This window comes from Rutidosis leptorrhynchoides, chromosome 1, assembly GCF_046630445.1.
Source record: "Rutidosis leptorrhynchoides isolate AG116_Rl617_1_P2 chromosome 1, CSIRO_AGI_Rlap_v1, whole genome shotgun sequence".
NCBI classification, from domain to species: Eukaryota; Viridiplantae; Streptophyta; class Magnoliopsida; order Asterales; family Asteraceae; genus Rutidosis; species Rutidosis leptorrhynchoides.
In genome coordinates, this window is record NC_092333.1 from 702,980,731 (window position 1) to 702,994,139 (window position 13,409).

The 13,409-nt window shown below is 35.1% G+C and overlaps 2 protein-coding genes across 2 annotated transcripts; one reads left to right on the forward strand and one right to left on the reverse strand.

Annotated features, from left to right (window-relative positions):
- The first annotated feature begins 8,846 nt into the window (after nt 1–8,846).
- On the forward strand, nt 8,847–10,578 carry LOC139853478 (uncharacterized). Its single transcript, XM_071842874.1, has 5 exons — nt 8,847–9,033; nt 9,394–9,736; nt 10,057–10,151; nt 10,349–10,429; nt 10,568–10,578. Exons 1-5 carry the CDS (start codon nt 8,847–8,849, stop codon nt 10,576–10,578), a joined length of 717 nt encoding a protein of 238 aa, XP_071698975.1.
- A 115-nt stretch (nt 10,579–10,693) lies between these two features.
- Nucleotides 10,694–12,118, reverse strand: LOC139853488 (uncharacterized). The gene is made up of 2 exons (XM_071842883.1): nt 11,750–12,118; nt 10,694–10,705 (listed from the first exon to the last, which is right to left on the reverse strand). Exons 1-2 carry the CDS (start codon nt 12,116–12,118, stop codon nt 10,694–10,696), a joined length of 381 nt encoding a protein of 126 aa, XP_071698984.1.
- Between the last annotated feature and the right edge of the window lie 1,291 nt (nt 12,119–13,409).

Genomic DNA, 13,409 nt, shown 5'->3' on the forward strand with positions numbered 1-13,409 from the left:
GTTGTTGCAGTTATTATTGTTGTTGGGATGATTGTTGTAGTTGATGTTGTTGTTGTTGTTGTTGGGCCGTTTGTTGTAGTTGCGATTGATGTTGCGATTGTTGGGATAATTGTTGCGATTATTGTTGTAATTGCTGTTGTTGTTGTATTGGTGATTCTTATCACCGTTTTCCTCCCACTTTCTTTTGACTTGCTTCACATTGGCCTCTTCAGTAGTCTGTTCTTTAATTCTTTCTTCAATCTGGTTCACTAGTTTGTGAGCCATTCTACATGCCTGTTGTATGGAGTTGGGCTCGTGTGAACTTATATCTTCTTGGATTCTTTCCGGTAATCCTTTCACAAACGCGTCGATCTTCTCTTCCTCATCTTCGAATGCTCCCGGACACAATAGGCACAATTCTGTGAATCGTCTTTCGTACGTGGTAATATCAAATCCTTGGGTTCGTAACCCTCTAAGTTCTGTCTTGAGCTTATTGACCTCGGTTCTGGGACTGTATTTCTCGTTCATCAAGTGCTTGAATGCTGACCACGGTAGTGCGTACGCATCGTCTTGTCCCACTTGCTCTAGATAGGTATTCCACCATGTTAACGTAGAACCTGTGAAGGTATGCGTAGCGTACTTTACTTTGTCCTCTTCAGTACACTTACTTATGGCAAACACCGATTCGACCTTCTCGGTCCACCGTTTCAATCCGATCGGTCCTTCGGTTCCATCAAATTCCAAAGGTTTGCAGGCAGTGAATTCTTTGTAGGTGCATCCTACACGATTTCATGTACTGCTAGATCCAAGGTTATTGTTGGTATGTAGCGCAGCCTGTACTGCAGCTATGTTTGAAGCTAGAAAAGTACGGAATTCCTCTTCATTTATATTCACGGTGTGTCGAGTAGTCGGTGCCATTTCCTTCAAAATAGTCAAATGGAACAAGTTAATCATACAGAATATTAAGAGTAGTTAATAGTATTTCGTAGCATAATATGAACTCATTTATAAAAGCTTTTTCTTCATATTAGCATTTTATAAGTTTAAATTCGGGTAGTACCTACCCGTTAAGTTCATACTTAGTAGCTAATATACAATTCAACTACTACAATTCTATATGAAAAACTGATTATAATAATATTTTGCGTTCAAACTTTTATACAATATTTTACAAACTTACAATACCGCTTATTTTACATATAGCATGAAATATAGCACACAATAAATTTGATACAAGATGGTTGTGAAGATAATTCTAGCTAGTACACAAGTCGTTCAGCAAAGGCAATAAAGACACGTAATTCATACGTCCAGAAACAAGTCATGCATTCTGGTTTTACTAGGATTACTTCCCATCCTTGGTCTTGTGGAACATAACCGTTATGGCCGTTGATAAGACAGCGTGTTGTAACGTCGTCAAAGGGACGAAGGTTACGTAATGTCCAACAGTCCCGTAACAATCTAAAAACCTCATTTCTTACCCCAATTACCGACTCCGTCACTTGTGGGAACGTTTTGTTTAATAGTTGTAGGCCGATGTTCTTGTTCTCACTTTGGTGAGAAGCGAACATTACTAATCCGTAAGCATAACATGCTTCTTTATGTTGCATGTTAGCCGCTTTTTCTAAATCACGAAGTCCAATATTCGGATATATTGAGTCAAAATAATTTCTTAACCCATTGCGTAAAATAGCATTTGGGTTCCCCGCAATATATGCGTCAAAGTAAACACATCGTAACTTATGGATTTCCCAATGTGATATCCCCCATCTTTCGAACGAAAGCCTTTTATAAACCAAGGCATTCTTGGAACGTTCTTTGAATGTCTTACAAACTGATCTCGCCTTAAATAGTTGTGCCGAAGAATTCTGACCGACTCTAGACAAGATTTCATCAATCATGTCTCCGGGTAGGTCTCTTAAAATATTGGGTTGTCTATCCATTTTGTGTTTTTATACTGTAAAATAGACAAGAGTTAGATTCATAAAAAAAATACTTATTAATACAAGCAATTTTTACATATATCATAAAGCATAAGCACACTATATTACATATATTACACCACACGAATACAACTATCTTATTCCGACTCGCTTGTTTCTTCTTCTTCAGTTTTGGTTCGTTTTGCCAAGTTTCTAGGGATATATGATGTTCCCCTAATACGAGCCGTCGTTTTCCACATTGGTTTAGAAAAACCTGGTGGTTTAGAGGTTCCCGGGTCATTGTTACAACTTAAGGACTTCGGGGGTTGACGATACATATAAAGTTCATCGGGGTTGGAATTAGATTTCTCTATTTTTATGCCCTTTCTCTTATTATTTTCTTTTGCCTTTTTAAATTCAGTTGGGGTAATTTCTATAACATCATCGGAATTCTCGTCGGAATCCGATTCATCGGAGAATTGGTAATCCTCCCAATATTTTGCTTCCTTGGCGGAAACACCATTGACCATAATTAACCTTGGTCGGTTGGTTGAGGATTTTCTTTTACTTAACCGTTTTATTATTTCCCCCACCGGTTCTATTTCCTCCTCCGGTTCCTCCTCTTCCGGTTCTGATTCTTCTTCCGGTTCTGATTCTTCTTCCGGTTCTTCTTCGGGAACTTGTGAATCAGTCCAATATATATTCGACTCTTTGTTATTATTAGGTGAGTCAATGGGATTTGTGTTAGAGGTAGACATCTATCACACAATATCAAACATGTTAAGAGATTAATATATCACACAATATATACATGTTAATAATATATAGTTTCCAACAAAAATGTTAAGCAATCATTTTTAAAGAAAACACGGTCGAAGTCCAGACTCACTAATGCATCCTAACAAACTCGATAAGACACACTAATGCAAATTTTCTGGTTCTCTAAGACCAACGCTCGGATACCAACTGAAATGTCCCGTTCTTATTGATTAAAAACGATCCATATTAATTGATTTCGTTGCGAGGTTTTGACCTCTATATGAGACGTTTTTCAAAGACTGCATTCATTTTAAAACAAACCATAACCTTTATTTCATCAATAAAGGTTTTAAAAAAACTTTACATAGATTATCAAATAATGATAATCTAAAATATCCTGTTTACACACGACCATTACATAATGGTTTACAATACAAATATGTTACAACAAAATAAGTTTCTTGAATGCAGTTTTTACACAATATCATACAAGCATGGACTCCAAATCTCGTCCTTATTTACGTATGCGACAGCGGAAGCTCTTAATAATCACCTGAGAATAAACATGCTTAAAACGTCAACAAAAATGTTGGTGAGTTATAGGTTTAACCTCTATATATCAAATCATAATAATAGACCACAAGATTTCATATTTCAATACACATCCCATACATAGAGATAAAAATCATTCATATGGTGAACACCTGGTAACCGACATTAACAAGATGCATATATAAGAATATCCCCATCATTCCGGGACACCCTTCGGATATGATATAAATTTCGAAGTACTAAAGCATCCAGTACTTTGGATGGGGTTTGTTAGACCCAATAGATCTATCTTTAGGATTCGCGTCAATTAGGGTGTCTGTTCCCTAATTCTTAGATTACCAGACTTAATAAAAAGGGGCATATTCGATTTCGATAATTCAACCATAGAATGTAGTTTCACGTACTTGTGTCTATTTTGTAAATCATTTATAAAACCTGCATGTATTCTCATCCCAAAAATATTAGATTTTAAAAGTGGGACTATAACTCACTTTCACAGATTTTTACTTCGTCGAAAAGTAAGACTTGGCCACTGGATGATTCACGAACCTATAACAATATATACATATATATCAAAGTATGTTCAAAATATATTTACAACACTTTTAATATATTTTGATGTTTTAAGTTTATTAAGTCAGCTGTCCTCGTTAGTAACCTACAACTAGTTGTCCACAGTTAGATGTACAGAAATAAATCGATAAATATTATCTTGAATCAATCCACGACCCAGTGTATACGTATCTCAGTATTGATCACAACTCAAACTATATATATTTTGGAATCAACCTCAACCCTGTATAGCTAACTCCAACATTCACATATAGAGTGTCTATGTTTGTTCCGAAATATATATAGATGTGTCGAAATGATAGGTCAAAACATTGTATACGTGTCTATGGTATCTCAAGATTACATAATATACAATACAAGTTGAATAAGTTATGGTTGGAATAGATTTGTTACCAATTTTCACGTAGCTAAAATGAGAAAAATTATCCAATCTTGTTTTACCCATAACTTCTTCATTTTAAATCCGTTTTGAGTGAATCAAATTGCTATGGTTTCATATTGAACTCTATTTTATGAATCTAAACAGAAAAAGTATAGGTTTATAGTCAGAAAAATAAGTTACAAGTCGTTTTTGTAAAGGTAGTCATTTCAGTCGAAAGAACGACGTCTAGATGACCATTTTAGAAAACATACTTCCACTTTGAGTTTAACCATAATTTTTGGATATAGTTTCATATTCATAATAAAAATCATTTTCTCAGAATAACAACTTTTAAATCAAAGTTTATCATAGTTTTTAATTAACTAACCCAAAACAGCCCGCGGTGTTACTACGACGGCGTAAATTCGGTTTTACGGTGTTTTTCGTGTTTCCAGGTTTTAAATGATTAAGTTAGCATATCATATAGATATAGAAAATGTGTTTAGTTGATTTTAAAAGTCAAGTTAGAAGGATTAACTTTTGTTTGCGAACAAGTTTAGAATTAACTAAACTATGTTCTAGTGATTACAAGTTTAAACCTTCGAATAAGATAGCTTTATATGTATGAATCGAATGATGTTATGAACATCATTACTACCTTAAATTCCTTGGATAAACCTACTATAAAAGATAAAAATGGATCTAGCTTCAAAGGATCCTTGGATGGCTCGAAGTTCTTGAAGCAGAATCATGACACGAAAACAAGTTCAAGTAAGATCATCACTTGAAATAAGATTGTTATAGTTATAGAAATTGAACCAAAGTTTGAATATGATTATTACCTTGTATTAGAATGATAACCTACTGTAAGAAACAAAGATTTCTTGAGGTTGGATGATCACCTTACAAGATTGGAAGTGAGCTAGCAAACTTGAAAGTATTCTTGATTTTATGTAACTAGAACTTGTAGAATATATGAAGAACACTTAGAACTTGAAGATAGAACTTGAGAGAGATCAATTAGATGAAGAAAATTGAAGAATGAAAGTGTTTGTAGGTTTTTTTGGTCGTTGGTGTATGTCTCGTTTAAAAATCATTAAGTTAGTAGTCTTGTTTTTACATATGTAGTTCATTGTTAATATACTTAATGATATGTTTACTTATCATAGTATCATGTTAACTATATATATATATCCATATATATGTCATCATATAGTTTTTACAAGTTTTAACGTTCGTGAATCACCGGTCAACTTGGGTGGTCAATTGTCTATATGAAACATATTTCAATTAATCAAGTCTTAACAAGTTTGATTGCTTAACATGTTGGAAATATTTAATCATGTAAATATCAATCTCAATTAATATATATAAACATGGAAAAGTTCGGGTCACTACAGTCAATTGTCTATATGAAACCTATTTCAATTAATCAAGTCTTAACAAGTTTGATTGCTTAACATGTTGGAAACACTTAATCATGTAAATAACAATTTCATTTAATATATATATAAACATGGAAAAGTTCGGGTCACTACAGATATAGTAATTGGAATTAAGGCTAGATTAAGCCACGGTCGCATTGGTTGGGTGGACGAATTACCAAAGGTAGGGATGTTCATAAAACCGTTAAACCGCAAAAACCGGCTGAACCGTATCAATTTGCTGGTTTGGTCCGGTTTTAGATATTGGCGGTTCGGTTCTCGGTTTGAAAATCACAAAACCGTGAAACCCGGTCCAGTTTATGGTTTTAATAGACCCCCGACCGGTTAAACCGGACCGGACCAAATTATATCATTGATGTATATTTAATGTAAATTATTTAAGAAAAATCTTTAATTATATGTTCATAACAGTTAATATATTAATAATGTCAACGTATATATAGTGCTAGATCACTAATTTATGGAATTTGAGTAATAACATGAAGGTGTTTAAAACCTCATATCTCTCTTGACCTACTGATGTATAAACCTAACTAAAATATGACGGATGAATCATTCTATTCTATAACTACTAATTAATCTTCCATACACAGTTAAGTATAACTATTTATTATTTACTTACTACCATCATATGTTGATGTTGCTTCTTGATTAATGTTTTAATAAAAAAAATTTAACAACCGTAACGTTCCAAATCGAGACAAATATACACAAAATAATATGAATATAAAAGAAAGAAAAAAGAACTTGAAACCGTTAAACCGGACCACTCCAAACCGTACCAAACCATCCGGCATTCTCGGTCTGGTTTGGTTTGACATATCTAGAAACCGTGAACGTCGGTTTGGTTTGAGATTTAGTCAAAACCGGACCAAACTGGACCGTGAACACCCCTAACCAAAGGTATTATGGGCACATAGAACAACACCCAAAGCAAGCACTGGTGAGACTCCGTTCAGTTTGGTCTATGGATCAGAAGTTGTTGTACCCGCAGAGATCGGGGTACCAACGTTCTGTGTACAAAATTTCGATGAATAAAACAACTCAGAAGCTTTGCGGGAGAATTTTAATTTTCTGGAAGAACGCAGACTATCTGCGGCAGTTAGCGAAGCTAATAATAAACAGAAAATCGCAAAGTACTATAACCAGCGTGTGTGTTCGCGCTCTTATAAGTGCGGGGATCTAGTTTGGCGTCAAAATGGTGCAAGTCATGCGGAGGATACTGGGAAGTTGGGCCCCCCGTTGGGAAGGTCCATACAAGGTAGTGGGAGCAAGCAACACCAGGGCATACCATCTCGCAACATTAGATGGAAAACCTGTGAAACACACTTGGCACGCGACGTTGTTGAAAAAATGTTACATGTAGCAGGTTGGACCTGATCACTCCAAATATTTTAGCACATTATTTTTTCCCATGTAATTTCCGTCCGTTTGGATGTGTCGTGGTTGTAATCATGCTTAATGCCAATTAAAATATTACTCGCGCATACTCTTTTTGTATATATCTTTCTTTTTTATATGCGGTTCCTGCCTACTTAAGGGGTGTCCTCTAGCCCCCGTGTGGCAGAAGCCTGTTTGGTTACAAGGCTAGACACTAATGGCAGGTGAAGGGAATTGGTTTTTCCCTAACCAAGCACCACGTAGACTAGATGGCTGCCAAGTCGACTTAAAAATACAAGCATTGGTTTGCTTGTGCGTATTTACTCTCGCATTGGTTTGCTTGAGGAACTCTAAAGTATAAAAGCAGTGGTTTGTTTTTAGTTGCGTTGCTTACCATACAGCTAAAGTGCACCTCTAGCACATGACAAAGCAAGAACGCAGCAGCTTTTGAGTCTAAACCACTAAGGGTGAAATCGCTGAAGTATTGGTTTATTTTACGCAGTACTCGCGTATGCGCGTGAGTTTTGGTTAACTTACGCGCATAGGCATGCGGTATAAATTTTGTTTTGATTCGCGATATACAAACAATATAACAAAGACGCATGCAAAAGATACAAATATAATTACAATTGCCTGCCTAAGCACAGGATTTACGGCGCAAATGGTTAACTGTTCAAATTAAAATCCGTCCTTGAGGAAGCCATCAAGCGGCATGTTCGGATCCGCAGCAAAATCGTTTATTAAGGGGTAATGGTTCGTGCATCAAGCGGCATATATATATATATATATATATATATATATATATATATATATATATATATATATATATATATATACATATATATATATATACATATATATATATATACATATATATATATATATATATATATATATATATATATATATGTATTTAAATATATATGTATTTATTTACAGATAGTGGTTCGTGAATCGTCGGGAATAGTCGAAGGTCAAATGAATATATGAAACAGTTCAAAATTTTCGAGACTCAACATTACAGACTTTGCTTATCGTGTCGAAATAATATAAAGATTAAGTTTAAATTTGGTCAAAAATTTCCGGGTCGTCACAGATCATGTTGTTGATGAACCGTACACGATGGTTTTGTACGGGGCGTCATACACACACATACACACACACACACACACATACATATATATATATATATATATATATATATATATACACATATATATATATATATATATATATATATATATATATATATATACATATATATATATACATATATATATATACATATATATATATATATAAGCGTTTTTAACTAAGTTATCTCATAACTATTTTGACATTTTCTTTGTCAATTTAATATTTGCTACTAAAGCATAAGCGTGAGACATTTATATTTATAAATATATTAAAATGTCAAGTATTATACTACTTTTTTATGCTTAAAAATTAAATATGAAATGTGAATGAAGTCATAGAGACCTAAAGTTTTAGGGAAAATTACATAAAAAAGGTAATCTATTTTACCTATTTTCTTATTTTTGGTAATCTATTTTATTCATATATATATATATATATATATATATATATATATATATATATATATATATATATATATATTTCAAAAGTTAATAATAAATAGGGGTGTCGTTAACATTCGCTGTTAAATTGTATCATGTGCATACATGTGTGGGTATTTTCGTCATTTTATCATTTTACATACAAAACAGATTCGATTCATACACATAAAACTTCATGTACACAAATTTATCTTCATCCATTCTCAAATTCATAAACCCTAACTTTTCATCCATGAAACTTCATCCTCTTAAATTCCAAAGGTCAAAGGTGCAAATGGTTGCAGTTGGATAAAGTTAAATGTCACAAAAAGCTAGATTAAAATGGGCGGCTGAGGGTGGTGACAATACGAAATACTTCCATTCATGTATTCGGCGTAATTTGAATAAGACAAAGATCTGTGGCCTGTCAGACTGTATATGGCAGGAATCACCCACTCTAATTAATGAAGAAATCTTCAGATTCTACAAGAAAAGTTTCCAGAACGGTGGGTGATGCAAACCTAATCTGGAAGGGCTTCATGAGTTAAACTTTAAATCGATCAACAGCAGTGATGCTGAATATCTTGAGCATCCTTTAAGTGAATCGGAAGTGTGGGCCTCGTTAAAAGATTATAATGATTCGAAAGCCCCAGGCTCGGATGGGTTTAACTTTAAGTTCTATAAACGGTTTTGGTGGCTTGTGAAAAATGATCTCTTTAATGCTTTATATTGGTTCTAGGAACATAAGTCCTTGTTAAATGGATGTAATGCGTCTTTTCTAACTCTTATTCCCAAAAAAAAGGATCCGGTGGGTCTCGGTGTTTACTGACCTATTACTTTGCTTGGAAGTTTTTACAAAATAATAGCTAAAATCCTAGCTATTCGTCTAAAAAGGGTGATACCACAACTTGTTAGTCAAGAGCATGGTACATTTATTAAAGGACACTACATAGTTGATGGTATCTTGGTTGCTAATGATATAATAATTGAGGAGCTAAAAATCCGAAAATGTAAAAGTTTAGTTTTCAAGGAAGATTTTGCCAAAGCATTTGATAGTTTGAACTGGGAGTATATCCTAGGTGTCCTGAAAGTTATGGGTTTCGGTGATAGATGGATATTTTGGATTGGTTCATGTATCAAGTCGGCTTCCGTATCCATCCTTATTAACGGGTCCCCAACAAAAGAGTTTGTACTTAAGAGAGGAGTAAGGTAAGGAGATCCGTTATCCCCTTACCTAATTATCATAGCTTCGGAGAGTTTAAATCTTCTAATCAAGAGTGCAATTGAGAAAAATATGTTCAAAGGGGTTGAAATACGTAGAGATAATATTATGGCTTCAAAACTTCAATATGCCGATGATACTATCCTATTTTGGGATTGGAGTCGGAGAAATACAATAAAACTCATAAAATCTTGAAGTGTTTTGAGAAGTTTTCGGGCCTTAAATTGAATTTTTTGAAAAGCTCATTATTTGGGGTTGGGGTTTCAAAAGATTGTTGTTAACATATGGCTTCGGTTATGGGTTGTAGTACGGGTGACTTTCCGTTGATGTATCTCGGGTTGTCAATTGGGAACAAAGTGACAAAATTAAAAGATTGTGAACTGTACATTGATAAGGTTCACGGTAGGTTGGCAGAGTGGAAATCGAAATCTATGTCTTTTGGTGTCGGCTCACTATTATTAAATCAGTCCTTAGTAGTCTCCTGTTGTACGTTTTCCTCCTAGTACGTGCTCCCTTGGGTGTCATTAACTTGCTGGAAGGTATGAGACGTAAATTCTTTTGGGTCAGGTCTGATAAAAATTCTAAAATGTCGTGGGTAGGCTGGGAAACCATTTTGTCTTCGTATGCTCGAGGTGGGTTAAACGTTGGTTCTCTTAAAGCTAAAAATTTGGCTTTAATGGGTAAATGGTGGTGGAATTTCCACACTCAAAAGAATGCATTTTGGTTCAATATCATTAAAAGCATATATGGGCAGGACGGGGGGTTGGGGACACACATATCTTCTGTAACACCGTACATTTTTTTTTTTTAAATCACAGCGAAAACATAATATATTGATATTTACAAACCATACATAGTAATTAACTAAATCATAGTTATTACAGTCATCCAGGTGTTACGTTAACCAAAGCTTTTACACACATATAGGTATCAAAATATAAACATCAGAGTGTAGCCTGTCAAACATATCCAAAAGCAACCACTCCCAAAACTATAGCATGCAAAACTTAACCAGCAAGGGAGAAACTGTTGGGGGTTAGCATAAAGCTAAGTGAATAGAATTATCATAACAGTAATATGTATCTAGCATCAAGCTAATCACAATGACATAGCATCAATAAGGTAAACCCGAATGGTAACACTAGGCTCGGCGGCTTGTACGGGCCATTAACTACTAGTTGATCGAGCTAGAGTTTACCGAAAGTTCCTGTTACTGTCTCCCTCGCATAGTAATCCGGACGCAGGGGATGTGTCACTCAAACTATACTACACAAATAGTAACTATTAAACCCAACCTGACAGCAAGGTTGACCTTATGCTCAACTTTATACCCAAAGCTGATTACCGACTAGACATCATAGCCGATAATACCCTAGTGCACATAATCATCACATAAGCATAAACATAATATGATAACTCATCAGGTATAACATGGTAGGACAACAGTAGCATAACCCGCTACTACATACATACAACAGTTAAGATAGTCCCAGTCACATGATAAACAGCAAGAACTCAGAAGTCTTATATTACTGAGCCTTCTCCGTTCCCTTATTACTTGAGAATATCATATCTCAAGTTAGCACATATCTAATCAATAATATCATCAATTCATACTCTAAACAATATCATATATCATAATATATCCATATATGACAAGTTTACATGGTTCCCCATCCAATTGCAACTATTCCACGCATGTAGAACGAGGCATACGCCATATCCCCATCCAATTACCCTTGTCACAAATTGATCTCAACTATATAATTAAATAATTATAAACATATAATTATTAAAATAACATAAAATAACACACATGGGTAACTAGGACAATTACCACTATGCCCAATATGAGGTTGTTACAAATCTACCACCCTTAAAGGAGATTCCGTCCTCGAAATCTGGTCAAGTTCAAACAAACGAGGGTAACGAGTTCTCATCAACTCTTCTGTCTCCCATGTCAGGTTTGAACCTAAGCTGTGCTTCCACTCAACTAATACCATCGGTATCTGCTTATGCCGTAACTTAGTAATCTTCTTGACTACAATTCTTACAGGCTCTTCTACTAACTTCTTATTCATATCAACTTTCAAATCTTGTAGTGGTAGAATCTGACTTACATCGTCTACCTTGCACTTACGAAGATAAGACACATTGATTGTGTTGTGAATACCAGCTAACTCAGCAGGAAGATCTAATACTACTGTCTGATCATTCAACACCTGTTGTATTCTAAACGGCCCAATGTACCTCGGAGCTAAATTTCCCTTTTTACCAAAACGAATGACTCTTTTCCAGGGCGATACTTTCAAGTATACCTGCTCACCTACGGTGAAAATAACTGGCTGTCTGCGAGGATCGGCATACATCTTTTATCTATATCTTACGGCTTTCAATTTCTCGCGTGCAATTGCTACTTTCTCGGTAGTTAACTGTACAATCTCTGGACCCACAAACTGTTTCTCTCCAGTTTCTAACCAACATGTCAGCGTTCTACAGCGATGACCATAGAGCATTTCAATCAAATGTAGATGAGAATCCCACGATCCTCCATACTCTAATACATAAGCTCTTAACATATCCTCTCACGTCTGAATAGTACGTTCACTTTGACCGTCTGTTTGAGGATGATACGTTGCGCTAAGATTAACTCGAGTACCCAAATTCTCCGGTAAACTCTGCCAAAAATTAGACACGAACCTCGAATCTCTATCTGATACAATAGATAATGGTATTCCATGTCGAACTATAATCTCATTCACATATAGTTGGGCTAACTTACTGAGCGAAGTTGTCTCACTTGTGGCCAGAAAATGCGCGCTTTTAGTGAATCTATCAACTATCACCCAAATCATGTCATGACCTTTCTAGGTTCGGGGTAACTTTGTTACAAAATCCATCGTTATGTGCTCCCACTTCCACTGAGGAATCTCAATATGACGTAATGACCCGTAAGGTTTCTGATGTTCAGCTTTTACTTGAGCGCATATATGACACTTTTCCACGTAATACGCGATATCTTTCTTCATTGTTGGCCACCAATATAAAGGTTTCAGATCATGATACATCTTTGTACTTCCAAGATGGATAGACAATCTCGATTTATGCGCTTCATTCAAGATTAAATTCCTCAACCCTCCGTGCAAGGGAACCCAAATTCTGTTACTGAAAGTCTTTAATCCACGAGAATCATCAATTAAATTCACTTTTCGCTTTACTAATATCTCTGATTTCAAATGTTCTTCCTTCAAAGCTTCTAATTGGGCTATCTTTAACCGATCAATCAAATCTGACACAATTTCAATTCGCATAAATTTTACATTGTCAGTGGATTTCTTTCGACTCAAAGCATCTGCAACTACATTTGCCTTTCCTGGATGATAACGAATCTCACAATCATAATCCTTGATCAACTCTTGCCACCGTATATGATGCATGTTTAATTCTTTCTGTGAGAAGATATGCTGAAGACTCTTATGGTCAGTACAAATCACACAATGAGTGCCGCAAAGGTAATGTCTTCATAATTTTAATGCAAACACAACCGCAGCCAACTCTAGATCATGTGTCGGATAATTCTTCTCATGATTTTTTAACTGTCTTAAGGCATAGGCAATAACTTTGTATCTCTGCATTAACACACAACCCAATCCAGCTAAT